The sequence below is a fragment of the Larus michahellis genome, chromosome 12, assembly GCF_964199755.1.
Source record: "Larus michahellis chromosome 12, bLarMic1.1, whole genome shotgun sequence".
NCBI lineage: Eukaryota > Metazoa > Chordata > Aves > Charadriiformes > Laridae > Larus > Larus michahellis.
In genome coordinates, this window is record NC_133907.1 from 6,652,432 (window position 1) to 6,667,702 (window position 15,271).

At 45.6% G+C, this 15,271-nt stretch overlaps 1 protein-coding gene across 1 annotated transcript in view; it reads left to right on the plus strand.

Annotated features, from left to right (window-relative positions):
- Positions 1-433: 433 nt before the first annotated feature.
- BMP7 (bone morphogenetic protein 7) overlaps positions 434-15,271 on the plus strand; it is a 49,214-nt gene continuing 34,376 nt past the window's right edge. The window contains exon 1 of the mRNA XM_074605288.1: positions 434-1,565. Coding sequence (XP_074461389.1) covers positions 437-1,565 — 1,129 coding nt within the window. The 5' untranslated portion in view covers positions 434-436. The remainder of the gene's footprint in view (positions 1,566-15,271) is intronic.

The following is a 15,271-nucleotide window of genomic DNA, read 5'->3' on the forward strand; positions in this document are numbered from 1 at the left end:
ACATGTAACACCCACTGAGCTTAAAAAAAAAAAAAAAGTAATTGCTTTAGAAAGCTGACAGTCCATCACAAGCCAGTATTCCACAAAGGGGTGGACCAGAGAGCTGAGGAAAAGGGGAAGGCGAGAGAGCAGGATAATGTAATGACGTAAACTACCCGTGTGCACAGGTTGATGGTTCCACTCCAAGGAAACGCTGCTGGTTTTACAACTGTCGTATGACAACTCCCCCCTTGGATTTTTTGTGCTTCTCCATTAACTCTCCTCGCTGCCAGTTGGAAAAAGTGACCTGGGGCTCTATGCACACAGACATACGTGCCTACATGCGTGGATATATAAGCATCACATTTTAAATAATCCAGTGCTGTTGGTTTTGTCCCGGACAGTCTCTCCCCATCTGTACTTCTTTAAAAAACAGGGCGGTAGGGAAGAAAAGAGTATGCATGTTCGTGCAGACAGACGATACACTTGCATCTATAAACTCTCTGGGAGTCCGGGCCCCTTCCTTACACATAAACCACCCTCCCTCCTGGGGTGTCTTCTCCTTAATTACGTGCAGGTTAATTTAAGCACTTGGGACGGGCTCACCCTCTCCCCCAAGCCAGCAGCCTCCACAAACATCCTGCAAAGCAACCTGATCGGATGTTCCTCCTCGAGGCAGTTACACAGAGAGGTTTTTTTTTTTTTTTTTTTTTCTTCCCCTCTTCCCAAGCGGTTTGGAGCGGGCGAGCGAGAGCGCTTGGGTTTTCCAGCCTGCTCCTCCCACCAGAGACAACCTCCCGCTGCCTCTCGCCCGAGCCGCACAGCGCACACGGCTCCGCCGCGGCGTGCGGGACGCGGGCAGACACCGCGCCGCTCCCGGGAGAAGCCCCTCGGGCCGCCGCCGCCGCTCCTCCCTCCATGGGCCGGGGTCGCTAAGGCGGCAGCCCCCCCCGCCCCCGCCCCGCCGGGCCATGAGCGGGTTGCGGCGCCTCCGCGGGGGCCGCCGGTGAGCGCGGGGGCCGCGCCGTCCCCTCCGCGCCCCCCTCCCCCGCGCATGCCGGTGGGGCGCGTCCCGCGGCGGGGCAGCCCCGCGCCCCCCGCGCCGCCCCTCCGCAGCCGCCGCCGCCAGCGCTGCTGCCGCCGCCGCGCCGCGATGCCGGCGGCGGGGCGCGGGCAGCCCGCCTCCTGGCTCCTGGTGCTGGGCGCCGCCGCCCCCGCCCTCTGGCTGCGCTGCGTCCTGGCCGACTTCACGGTGGACAACGAGGTGCACTCCAGCTTCATCCACCGGCGGCTGCGCGGCCCCGAGCGCCGCGAGATGCAGCGGGAGATCCTCTCCATCCTCGGCCTGCCGCACCGCCCGCGGCCCCACCTCCACGGCAAGCACAACTCGGCCCCTATGTTCATGCTGGACCTCTACAATGCCATGTCCGTGGAGGAGGGGGCGGCGGGGGCCGCCGCTGAGGAGGGCGAGGGCTTCTCCTACCCCTACAAGCCCATCTTCAGCACCCAGGGGCCACCCCTGGCCAGCCTGCAGGACAGCAACTTCCTCACCGAGGCTGACATGGTCATGAGCTTCGTCAACTTGGGTGAGTGCCTGCCCTCGGCGAGGCCCCGGGGCTGGAGCCGGGATGACCGGGCGGGAGAGCCGTGCTGGAGGGGGGGGAGGCTGGAGCAGGGCCCTGGCCACCGAGGGGAGGGCAGGGACTGGTGGCGCAGGTGGCCACCTGGTAGGGAGCTGTTTCTGCAGTGGGTCCGATCATGGGTGGCAGCCCACTTGGGCGAGGAAAGGCAGGTAGCGGCCCTTGGAAAGGCGGCTGCTTTGCGAGGCGGTAATTACACGGCAGCAACGTGGAGAGGGCTCTGACTGTCACACAGCACTTGGACAGCCACAAGCTCTGGCCGCGCTCCACCCTGCAACACCCCGCACACCGACACACCAAGTTCTTTGTCGTCTTCTGCCTTTGATAGTTACTTGCCGCACCTCAGAAATTGGATGTGCAGGTAGGAGCTGAACAGGACGATTAGCAGGTCTGTTCTGCATCCCGCACTGCCACGGAAGACACGAAACCCAGGCAGGACCACGGGTCCCGACACGGCTCCCAGCACCAGGCTGGCACTCTTGCGGGATGCAGAGCCGTCGGGGCTGCCTAGACAGATAATTCCCTGCGGCATCCCAGCGCCGCGCTCCTGCAGCTGAAGGGGCTCGCACATGTTTTCCTAATGGCTCAAGAGGGATTCCACAGTAAATCCTTATTTACTCCTGCAGCTTTTTGCGTTGACCCTGGTTTATGCAGCTAACTGGCCTCTTTTCACAAGCACATGTGGATGGGTTTATGCAAATGATATGAAAGTTGGCATGCTTTGTATGCGGCTCGCTAGGCCTCTCTAATTGGATGCCACAGCCCAATCTGATTTCTATTTGCTTGCTGTAGATTGCACACCCGTGTGGACCGACTTGGACGGATTTGAGTAAAACATTGTTGGGATGAGCATTCTATTTTAAATATATAATTACAGACCCTGGGTCACTCTGTCCATTTTTAGACCTTGTCATGTGCAGCTCCAAAGCCACCACACGTACTGATTGGGGGCCAGCAAGTTCAAGACACGTTCTGAGTAGTATTTCCAAACCAAGATCAACTCAAACTTTGTCCCAAACAAAGGGACACACAAAGAGCAGGAGGAGCCCATCTCTGTCACGTAGCCCGCTAGGGATTACAGACACCCCCATCGCCAGTAAATCCAGTAACGCCTTTATGGATGTCACTGTTCTGGACACTTCCACTGTCTGGAACTTCAGAGGCAACAGAGATTAAATCACCACCTAAATCACCACCTCTCTAATCCCAGTGCTTTAACTAACTGAAAAAGATCAGTAGCTGTAAAGGTTCTGTGACACACGTTAATAATTATTAGACACGGTAGCCATCCTGGGACAATTCTTGCATGGTAGGGAGGCGCGGGACGCTGTGGGAGATCTCCAGTTTGCATGAGCTGCACCTCCTTATTAACTACCATAAGCTTCACAGTGGGAAGCTCGGAATTACATCTGGCCCGGGGGCTGCGCGCTCGGAGCGCGCTGGTGCTTTCCATTTGGTATTACACATGGTTGTCTAATTGCTGCTAGATACTTAAGCCGATCAGCAATGATACATTTAAAATCAAATATTTGAGCAGCCAGAAGTACCAATGGCGGTCAAATATTTGACTTTAGAGATAAGAGGGATCTCGCTAACATTGTTCTCTGTGGTCCTTGGGTCCTACACCGTGTACAGCCAGAGCGCAGGGAGAGTCCCCAGCAGAAGACAAAGGATGTTGAAATAACAATAGCTAAATTCACACTTCTGTTGCCATTGCGGTAGAGAGGAGAGAAGCTTTATGAAACATGTAAGTACCTAATAGAAGGGAGCTTAGCTCTGGGGAAGCAGCTCTGCTCCTCCCGTGTAGTTATTTACTGCGTAACTTTCATCAGTGAAACTGCAGCGCTCCCGTCCTGTGCTTCCTCTGCAGCCCATGGAAGTTTTACATAAAAGGAATTAATGTTCAGGTTCACGATTATGTTGAATACAAATGAGTGGGATCGATCCCCAGACTGTGAAATAAAAATTACATTTTGTCTATGTCTGTGTCTAAGTGAGAACTTCTCATAGAGCAGGTTTTACCTGTACCAACTGCACGTAGTCAATAATCGACATCCCGATGCGATGTGATGCCGGTCGTGGATATATTCATTCATTTCGACCTGCTGGCTTTTGTAGTCGGCTTAGAAATCCAAAAGTGTTCTTTCTGCAAAACGCTTTGTTGTCACTTTAATTGCTGTCAGCATGGCCAGTGCCTAAGAGCGCAGGCAAAATCCCATACTTTTAAGAAGGACAGGTGGAATTATTACCAGCAAGCCACATTTTGGAGGTTTATCTGTACTGTTTTGTTCCCTTGTCAACAGTGCATGCCAGGACGAGTTTAAAAAGGACATAGATCTAGAATAGCTTTCTTCATCACTGTGCACACCTTTCATCCCTTTATAGTCGTTGGTTCTTTCATCTTTATAGGACAAAGACAGGCTTGTTTATGGACGTTTTAATGAATTAGACCAGCCACTCGCTCCCGTATGTAGTCAAATACACCACCTGCTTCGATATGTACAGTTTTCTATGACGTTCAGGGAAAATTAGAAGTTCTGTTGTAGAACTGATGTTTTTTTGGGAGACTTTCGACAATGCTCCCTTTTAAAGCAGAGCTGAATTGCTAGATGCAGACTGTAGTAAACTGTGTCCTAGTTTTGTAAGAGCTACTCTGTGAGCATTGCGTTTCACAGGTAGGCTGTTATTACTATACGAGAGCCATCACAATGAGGAAGTGTCACAGCGTAATAAGTTTCATCTTAGGATGCAGGAAGTAAAAGTGAGCAAAGAAATAATGCTTTTAAATTTCAATAAATAAAACATGTTATTCCAGGCCTCCACACGCCAATCTACGAAACCACTTTTTTGGTTTTTGCTTTATTCAGATTCTTCGTCTATCTAGTTGTACAACTTTAGAGGAAAAAATATTAAAAGGAGAAATAAAGATTTACATTGCAAGATTTACTGGGCTACACAGGAAAAAAAACCCAACAACACCCCCCCCCCCCCATTGATTTCTATGGAGATACTGTGTATATTTATTCCAGAGAATTTATACCGGGTATTGGTAGGGAGGAACCAGAATACAGGTGCTCCTTCTCAGGGTTGTGTTGCAGGGAGCTTTGTACTATGCATGTAATGTTACTGTAAAATCTTGACAATTAATTAGATTTAGATTTATAACCAGTTAATTCACAGGCTACATTTTGCCGTAGCTTACACCTGTGCTAAGATGGATGGGGAATGGATTTGTGTCAAGAATGAAGTTACATGTAAATGAAAAGAGAATTTAGCCACAGTGGTCTGACTAAGTTAGCCAGTTAATTACTGGCTAATTTTATAAAATTTATTACTATAATTTCAGTATTTGGAATTTCATTTAGGATCCTGTCCAAGTACAGTTTACAAACTGATCCATTTTAGGAACTGAAAAAATGCAAAGCATTTTTTGCACAAGCTTAATTTCAAGTTTATAAACAGCAACTAAGGAGTAAACATCCTCTAGATTACTTAGACCCTCTCTACTAAAAATAATTGAGTTGTCCTTATGTGGGTAATCTTGCCTTGGTAAACAGACTTCCTTAGAATATTTTTTTAAAAGAGTCGGCACAAGTGATAACGCAGTTTGTTAATTTGTCTCGCGGTTGATTATAAAATGCACAACGTTGTTTAATCCTGGCAAAAAATAAGGGGGGGGGGAATTAGTCATTCTTGGAAGGAGCACATGAAAGTGGCTTTTGTTAATGTAAATCAAGAAGCTGAAGAGCCCCCAAGTTTCCTTTTATTTCATACCATCTGGCTATCCTTTTTGTTGACAAGTGTTTGGCATGGAGAACCATCTCTTTGCCCTTTAATAACAGGCTTTAACACTGTAGGGTATTAGAAAAAGATTCTATAACAGTTAAAAAATTTCCTTCGGGGAATACTTTATAAAGTGAGCACGGGCTGCAGGCATTTGCAGCTGTAACCTGGCTTGTGTTAAAATTTGGAAGGGGCTGCCTTGCATTCCAGCTCACTACAGGCCTTCATTGGTGTACAGCCAAAGGTTAATATAGATGTCACACAGTTTTTCTTTGGAGAGCCTCAGATATAAGAGTACGCGTACAGCTGTGTTTTTAGTAACCCTTTCATAATCACTTCTTTTAAACCTCATTTTCCTGCTTATATAAATCAAAGATTTTCAAGGATATTTGACCTGGATTTGAACTTATTTGATCTTCACATATTTCCCACTTGAAACAAAGCAGATTAAATGTTAGCCCTGGATGCCTGGCCATGATCACATGCTTTGTCCATACATTAGGCCAAGCCCTCGGCTTTTTCTTTCCCTTTTTTTTTTTTTTTTTTTTTTTCTTTCCCCTTCCTCCACCTAGGGCTGTTAGAACCTCTCAAGCCTGAACAGGTACATCCTGGAATTGTTTTGGACAGTATGGATATGTGCAGCGCGCAGTGGTATAAGATCAGTGAAGGTAGAAAGCTTGCAGCAAGCTAAAGGTACGGAGTACACTGACCGCGCAGCAGGTAACCGGCGGCGGTTCTTTGAATGTACAGACCTATTCTAGAGAGGAATGAATTCATTTTCCAATTTTCAGGTGCAAAATGGCAGAACTGAACTATTTACATGCACCATACGGGTGCGGTGGTAGCGGAGAACGGAGCAGCTGAGGACGGATGTCCTCATGCAAGGGAAAAAGGAGGTGGAAATTGTCCCCCTGTGCTTGCGTGCTTCTGCGGCGGATTTATCCCAGAAGCAGGGTCTGTCCCGCGTTCCCACACAGGCTGTCCCGGGGAGGTGAAGCCCTCTCCAGTGACCGGGGTTTAAAAGCCAAAACACAAGGGCTTGTCAAGAGCTTTGAAGGAGACAAGCCCTGATGGCCAGATCTTGTGACGCTTGTAACGGGAGTTGGGCACAAGTGAAGCGTGCAGGACCTGCTCCCACCCGAGTGTGCGCGCGCTCCGTGTGTGCGCGTGTGCGTTTCTGTGCATCCCCCCTGCAGCGCTCCTTTGGCAAAGGAGGTTTAACGGCCCCTGGGCAGGCAGCGTGAAACCAGGCGTTACGTTTTCGCCTGTAAATAAGCTCAAAACACATTTTCGGATGCGGGGGGAGAGACATGTGAAAGAAGGTTACACAAGTGGTTGGAAACATTAATTAAAAAAAAAAGATTATAACTATTAAAGCCCAGTCAGAGCTGTTGACAGGCTCCTTTTAAATAGGACACTGCGATGTTTTAGTTTAATACATTCTGGCAGTGTCACCGGGGTTAAGGCTAATACTGGGATGTGTGGATCCTGTCATGTTATTGTCAGGAGGAATGCGGGGATTAGGTTTAAAAGTGGCGGTGGGTGAGTGGTGCAGCTGTGTACACTTATTATAAAAGATTTAAGTCCCACTGGTAAAATCAATATATTAAATTGCAAGAGCCTCTGTTTTTAATTAGTTTAAATCAAATATACTGTTAGTGCCATTATGGCTTCTATCCTTGAACCAAGTGAGGAAATGCTAATATTTATATGGAAACTGTTAATTTGTGGTTAAAATGATAACACATTTAGTTTTACGCCTCTAAATTGTTCTAACTGGATGAATACCAGTGAGAAGTTGCAACGATGGATGAAGCCATCTGAGCAAGAACACAAGTAAGCAAATCTTGATAGCGTGGCAGATAAATATCGAGACTACCTGTTGATACACGGCATTAAGAGACACGATATTTTAAGCCCTTTCCAGTGGTACAGCCCTCCTCTCCGGGGCCCGCATCAAAATACTCATGTGAAGTAACTACACGTATATATACATTGTATATACATACATATACAAATAAAATATGCTATTATATGTATATAATACTTCTCTAAAGGGAAGGAGCTTCTAAAGGAAGGACAGAGCTCTCTAAATTAGTTTCAGGATGAAGATTTTCATTCTACACCTGTTTGAAGTAACTGGGACTGCTCACGAGGGCTAATCACATGGATAAATTTCTGCACGTGCATATGTTTGGAAAATGGAAACCCAAGAGAAAATTCTTGGCTAGGTCTTCATTGGTGTAAATTGTCAAATTTCTACTGAAGCTGGCCCTCTGGTCTCATTTATACAACTCTACGTCCAAAGTAATTCCCATAAACTCCCTCTTGATTTACACTAGCACAGTTGAGAACAGAATTGGGCCAAAGAAATGCCCCCGTGTTGAAATAATGAGCAGGCAGTAGTTTCTGCTAGAGCTTCAAACGGTTTTCTCTCCTAATCTTGAAATTGTTTTTGAGGGAGGCTTCCTTTGCTGCAAACAATCAAAACACGAACTAGCTCCTATTAGTCACTGCTTATCATTATTAGCCCAATCCATGTTGTTGAACTACAGCTGAATTCCCATCTTTGCAACAAACAGAATTTAACAAATAATGTTTGACAAAAATGTGAAACTGATATTTCTTAATCCAAGACATATTTCATATGGAGAAACTTCAGTGCTGAAAGATTCCTGGTATCAAAATATCTGAATCACAGTGCAAATAAACAGCGTGTTGTAAAGACTGCAGGGCCAAATTCCGTGCTGGAGTAATTCCATTGAAGTCAGTGGAGTTGTGCCAGGAGATAAACTGCCATCTAGATTTTTTTGGTGTACATGTGAAAACCAGAAGTGTTTAAGATTTTGTGGGTAAACATCTTCGCTAAGAAAAAGGTTGCAGGTAGCAAAGTTTGAACCGTTTCTAATTGAGATGTCTCTTTCGGAAATCCTCATTTTGTTGAGGAACACTACAAAGTTTGCCGAGACCCCCTTTATTTGGGTATACGTTGTGCAGTTCCATTCTTTATACATAAATTTACCTGATTTACAGCAGGTAACGTAAGAGGATCTCGGGTGCGAGCTCCTATGTGCGAGCCCCACAATACCCTGCCTCGCCATTTCTTTTAAACGTTTGTGTCGACGACGTCTTGGAGTCAGTGAGAATCCCGTAGCGATCCAGATCGAGTGGACTGAATTAATGGCAACTTTGAGCCTACAAGTTTTAGCGTAATTGCTTTATTGTTTTGGAACCAAGATGCTTACAATCCAGTTCCTGTGCAAACATGTTTAACGTGTGTTAATGTGTTTCAAAACCAGACCCTCTCCGCAAAATTCTGCTTTTCATTAATTGACATCAGTAGCATGGTACAGTATTTCAAAGCACTGGCCAAATATAAACTGTGTTTCTAATTTCCTTACTTTCCTGTGTTTGGAATGCCAATGTTAATTTGTTCCCATGGAAGAGTGAGAGCTGCCAACCACAGTTTTATATAAATGACTTTACAGTGCAGGGCTGCCAACATTCAGTGATACTTAGGAATTTTCATGACATGTTGTATTTAATGCTTGTGTGTGTATGTGTGAGAGAAAGAGTGGGATGTTGAACAGCACAGCCACTGATGATCAAGGCGAACGTTGGAAGAAATTTATCCTTTGAGTGGCTGTTACTTTATGTTTCTTCTCATTTAAGATTTTTTGATAACCGATCGGATATTGCACAGCATATTCCTTCTGCCTGGAAAAACCTATTTTGCAGTGAATTTTATTGCTAACTGTCCAAACAGTATTATGGTTTGCTCTACCTCCTACAATTTTAGTTCTTTATTAATGGATGAGCAGAAGGACTTTTGTTTATCTTGCTGTTCTCTGGTCATTATGAAATAGATTGTAAGAATGTGTTATTACTCAGCAGGAGAAAATGTAAAAGAAGAAAAAGCTGCCACAACTAAGGAATAGGGGGATTAACTGATTCGATTAAAACTGCCAACAGATTTTTTTCTTTCAAAGGAGTAGCTAGATAAAATCATTTGTTTTCTTAAAGAAATTCAAGCATAAGCATAGTTTCTTTAGTGGTATGTACTGTCTTTGTACATGCAACAAATGTGAAATTCCCTTCAAAGAAATTTATTTTAAGCTGATGATGGTGAAAACAAGGTCTGTTTATGTATTTCTCCTTTTATTCCTGGCGGATATTCAAAATACAAATTGTTCGTGTTTCAGTAGATTCCTCTTAATGAGCGCTATGGTTTATCTCTCAATTTTCCCCTTTTATTGGAACAGGTGCAGTGTCTGCCATCTGTGCCAGCCCTGCGCTATACCAACAAACAAAGTGGTGTTTTGGTTCACTGGATTTAAAAGTCTCCTGAGAGTAAAGAAATGAAAGAGAAAGAATTTAGAAAGTGCCTAGTGAAGGAAAGGCACTTCAAGTAATGTGCTTTGTCACTCAAGTCTTCCCGTAAATTACCTTAAACTATTTCTAAACTGTTTGAAAAATTTTATCCGTAGAGTATTAAGTTTCTGTTGCATCTCGGCAGTCACACGCTATTCTTTATCATCTTTATCCCACCGCAGTAGCTTCCAATTTAGACTCCCTTGTTGTCAGGCTGAATTAAATTTTACAGAAGTAAAAATTCTTTTCTCCTTGCCTTAAAAGAGAAGAATTGTAAATTTTCAGGTTTTCACTCGTTCTGATTCCGCCTCATTTAAAAGATACTGCAAATAGCCATCCAAGTTTAAACAAGATTATGTTGTAATTAGACAGACAAACTCGTAATTATTTAAGGGCTAAACCAACAACAACAACCCTTTCAGGTTCATTTTGACAGTGTTTATCCAGTGTATCTGGAAAGGCTTACAATTAAAGTGCCTGAAGGGTGGGGATGAGATTTTTCAGCATGCAGTCAGTGCTATCGGGTCCACCTGGCCTGGGAAACTATGCAGGCTTTGTAGTAGAGAAAATCCTTTAACTTAGATCTTCATGGCAAGCTCTTAAAAGCTACCTTCCTTTTTTTAAAAAAAAAAGGGAGGGGGCGAGGGAAGGCACCGCTTCCCTCTAAATAATAATTAAAACGAGCAAGTGCTGCCTCAGGCTCTTTACGGGGAGGGAGCAGCATTGTGTGGATCAGGCCGATAATCTCGCAGCGCATCGTTTTTTAAAGTTTTGTGTGTTGAGCACAACCGCCTCTCAAACGAGCACAACGTTTCCTCTCGCTAGGCTGCAGCCTCCCCGCGCGATGTTGGTCCGGGCGACACCTCCACTGATGTCCCCGGGCTGTGTCCTCAGCTGGAGCAGCCCGGCACCAGGCCACCCCAGCCCCGAAGTCACCACCACCGACACCATCCGAGGAGCTGCCACCGCGTCTGTACCAAATTCGGGGAGGGGAGGGCTGTAAATCAAATCAGTTCGAGCTTTGGCTCTGTTACTGGAGCCACTGGGCCAAATCCTGCCTTCAGTCACCTGGTTGCGTTGGCACCGGAGGGGCTGCCTCGGTCCTCTGATGTTGCCAATTGTTCTTCCCACAGCACAGTGGCAGTAAAAGTTTTTTAAAAGAGACCAGAAGAACCCTGGGAGAACTACTAAAAAATGCTCATAAAATAATACAGCATCAGTAGTTGGGAGTTATAATTCCGACGGAGAGAGACGTCTCTTACTGCGTGAGGCTGAGGAACGGGGCTGGCAGTATTTCACGTACCCGAAACGCCCATTGACTTTAATGAGTCCTTTGGCACCCCGAGGGGAAGCAAGTTCAGGTTTATCATTTAAATGGAAGATTAAAAACGACTGTGATTTAGAAATTCTGAATTCTGGTGCTTACCAGAATTCTGGCTGTAGTAGTGTTCAGATACTTCTGTATCAGTATTTTAACAACTTCCGTACACCAGCCAAGTATCCGTAACGCCACGAATAACAATCATTCCCCATTATCGGGAATCAATTCCTAATCGTATCTGTTCTACCCCCATGCTCGATGCTCGCAAGCTGCTCCTCCCCTCGTTTTCAAGGTTCAAACTTAATTGCTTCTATCACTAAAAATATTCTGAACATTTTAATCTTGCTACTTTTATTTATTACCGTGCAGCAATTATAATCCCACAGGGACTTTTTAGATGTTAATAGCGAGTCCTGCACATCACTTTTGCTGAAGCTTGTGTGGCGCTGTAAACATCGTGCTGAGTTTAAGTTCCCCTTTCTGACCATATCCTTAAAAAATCCAGCATTTGTTAAGAGGGGAATTTTTTTTTTCTTCTTTTTAACAAAAAGAAATAGGAAAAAACAAAGAAGTAACTTTAGCCTCACAATCTGCTAGCTACATAAAGCAGTAAATGGTCAGTTGAGACAGGGAAAAACCAGAACTGCTGGAGATTGGTTGTTTCCTTTTGGAGGAAACAATAAATGCGCCCGCTTGTATTTTAACAACATTACTACTGGGCCCCCTAATTACACAAATATACTTGTAATAAACTGCAGAGGAGAAGAGCTGAAAAAGAATCACTCAGCACAGATCTTTCTCTTCCACTCACAAAGAAGCCTTTGAGTAACCACTCTTTTAAATCTTGGCCCCAACGAGAAGATGAAGATATTTCAGCACTGTGTGATGAATCATTTGTCTTCCGAGACAGGTGAAAAGGAGAAGCAAATCCGACGTGTGGTGTAAAACTCCTCTCATTGGTGGGAACACAACTTCGACCGCTGACTACAATAGTTCCTGCAGCTCAGCGGCACGCATTATAATCAAATTACAAGAATATTAGACGCCATATCCACAGAAATCTGACCGTTACGCTACATTAAAACCTGACACGGGGAATACAGAAATACATGAGAGAATCCAGAATGATGCAGGAACATGTTCAAGCAAACCCCAAATATTTTTTGAGAAAACATTAAATGTCATTTTGCTCGTTAGTCTACAACTGGGAGGTGGGAGCTGTTTCACTGGCAACATTACGGAACAGGGGAAAGATCCAAGTCAGTGTGTCTGATGCGCTCAAAGTCTTCCCTCCCCGTATGGGCAGCTGTGGTCCAGCACGAGAGCAGTGACTGGTAGGCAAGAGACCGAGCTGGGGAAGAATGACCGTGTCCCTGCTCCTTGAGACACTTTCATCAGGGCCATACTCTCATTTCTGTGCTATTTTTAACGGTGGCAGGTAGCAGGACGTGAACCGCGTTCCCTTCGTCCGTACCAAGCCCGTGTGAGGACATGGGTGTATATTACAGCAGCTGATCTTTTACCCCCGAACTGCGGTTGCAAAATTGCGTTCGAAGACACGAAAACCAAAACAAAACAGAAAATGCCGTTGTTAGGGGCTGACTCAGGAGGCCGGGATGGCCCAACCCTAGCGAGAGGCTCAGCGTCAGGAATCCAGCCCTGCGGTCGGCGGCGTGGTATGCAGGGCTAGGTGCTGCTGATGTCACCGATGGGCTTATCTTCTACCAAAAGAAAAAAAAAGTAATAATTCCTCTTGTATAATAGGGATCGTGGGTGGGAATTAAACTGAAAATAAATCTTCTCCTAACCTTCAGATGCTGTTACGCCTGGGGCGTTGGCCACCAACATTTAAAGTGTAAAGGGGATAGAAACACGCACACACTCTCTCTCTATATCTATGTCTTCCTGAGGACACTTCATGTAGACTTGCCGTCACTGTCAGACACTAATATTTTACACCTTCCAACAGAAATATACGTGGCTGTCATCAGTTTACAGAGCCTTAATATTCATAGTTCTCAGGCCCATATACCAAATTATTAAAAGAATAGAGTCCCCTGCCTGTTTCTCCATAAAAATAAATGCGTTGCGCAGTAAAACTTCCTAGAAAGCAAAAAGACTGTTTGCACAAGCTCCGAGGCTCATCCCAGGCAAAAGGAGAGCGAGTGGCCGCGCGGAGCGATGACCTCCCGCTCCAGTTCCCCTGTCCCAGCCCCGGGAGGCGGCGCTCAGTGCCCCACCTGATCTCGGCTACCTTGGCAGCACGGAGGAAAACACGACGATCTCAAAGAAAAATGTGAAGTAGGTCACAAAGTCCCACTTTCATGCAGAAGGGCACTCCGGAGTATCTTTTTAAGTAATAATTGAAGTCTCTAAATCGTTATTTTCCAAAATGTTTCCTCCCATCCCTCCAAACGCTGCATTTCTATCTAATAATCCTGGCTTACAAACTGTATTAACGTCACTGGACCTCCCACGTACAGAACACCTCTGCAGAGAGGGTGCAAGACGAGCTCTGCCCCTGCAGGGATTTCCCCTCCCGGGCAGACGGACCTTTCCCCTGAATAGTTTGTTGCCCCCTAATCTCCGGCACTTGCCTGACCGAGGAAGGCGCAGATGTTTGTTATTGCATAGAGAAGCTCAAAAGGTCCAGCCGATCGCGGCCTCGTGGCGCAGCGCGACGTGTATACATTCCAAGTCGAAATTTTGCTGATTACAATCAAAGGCCGAGATTCTTATCTGATGGCCGCATGTCTGATACCGGCTGGTGATTTTGTAATATCCCACAAACTGCCTTCTCAACAAAACCAGAATCTGGGATTTCAGCTGAGAAATCCAGCAAGTCATATGGTTTCAAACCTGGAAAACTGGTTCTTGAATTATTTCCGTTTATCACAGTAAACCACAAAAAAGGCTGGATTCCCCGCGACTCCCGCCGTGTCCTTCCCAGAGAGGCTGCGCAGGTGTAGACCCACACTCTGGAATATTTGGGGGGATGCTGGTATTGTTGTGGCAATACAATATTAAAGAGGGATTAATTAGATTTATGCTGTTTATTTGGGCAGATGAAAGGAAGTCAAACGCAAATGAAATGAAAAAGCCTTCAGAGGCCAGTGTGCAGCCACTTCTCCGCTCGCGTCCCTTAGCACGGCCGGTGCAGAAACGGGCACATTCCTTTGACAAAAATGAGGCATTTGAAGATTCCATCAGCTGAACTTTCTCTTTCAAGTGCTGCCAGTAGATGCACACTATATACATGTGCTTTTAAAAGACTCTTATTTTGAACTCAAGATGTGAATCTATGGTATTAAGGAAAGCAGAACAATCCTTTATTTAGCTGCACCTGCACCTTAATGCCTAATGAGTTTAGTCTGATGGAATCCAGACCTCAGGAAGGATTATAAATTCTCATTTGATTTCATTTACTTCTAAAATACCTTAAACCAGCTGTACCAGTCCAGAACCCAGTCCTTCTTTCTGTATCAGTTTTGCAAATGTTGAATCTTTTGCGGTATTAAGTAACTTTATGCTATATAATAATACACCAATAGTAATAAGGAACAGAAGGCAACTTGAAAAAATCATGTAGTGGAAGATAATTAGCAGCATATAAGCTTGAAAAGCATCAGTTTATGAGCACAACTTTATGAAAGTTCTTCATGCTCTGGAAGCAAGGATTGGAAAAAATTGAAAGTAAGTTGGTAGGCAATATCCTCTCTGCCGGGCCCGGTGGAGGGCAGAGGAGTCTGGCCTTGCACGCGGAGGATGAACACGCTCTCCAGGGCATTACCGGTACGTTCAGCCATTTCTGTCTGTATAAACGCATCAGAGATGCTTGGGCAGTGACCTTCCCCAAATTACTGACTCAAACTGTTTATTATGAACAGTATCTAATTTATCTAACACATTTGAAGCCTTCTGAGTTTGCCCCGGCGTGGTTACTGGAATGCAAGGGCATAATTTGTTGCTGTCGCATCTCTGCGCGATCAAATCATTGCGTCGAAGAGTGACTATATGACGATTTGTTTTTTCTTTGCACGCGCCTTCCTGCAGATGGAGGTGCCTGTGCTGCAGGTTCCCAGCCTCCCGCAGAGATGCTGAGCCCTTCCCGTGGGCAGAGATGGGGGTACGAGCAGACGCCCTGGGAGGAGCGGGGAAGCTGGCAGTGCTGGATTGC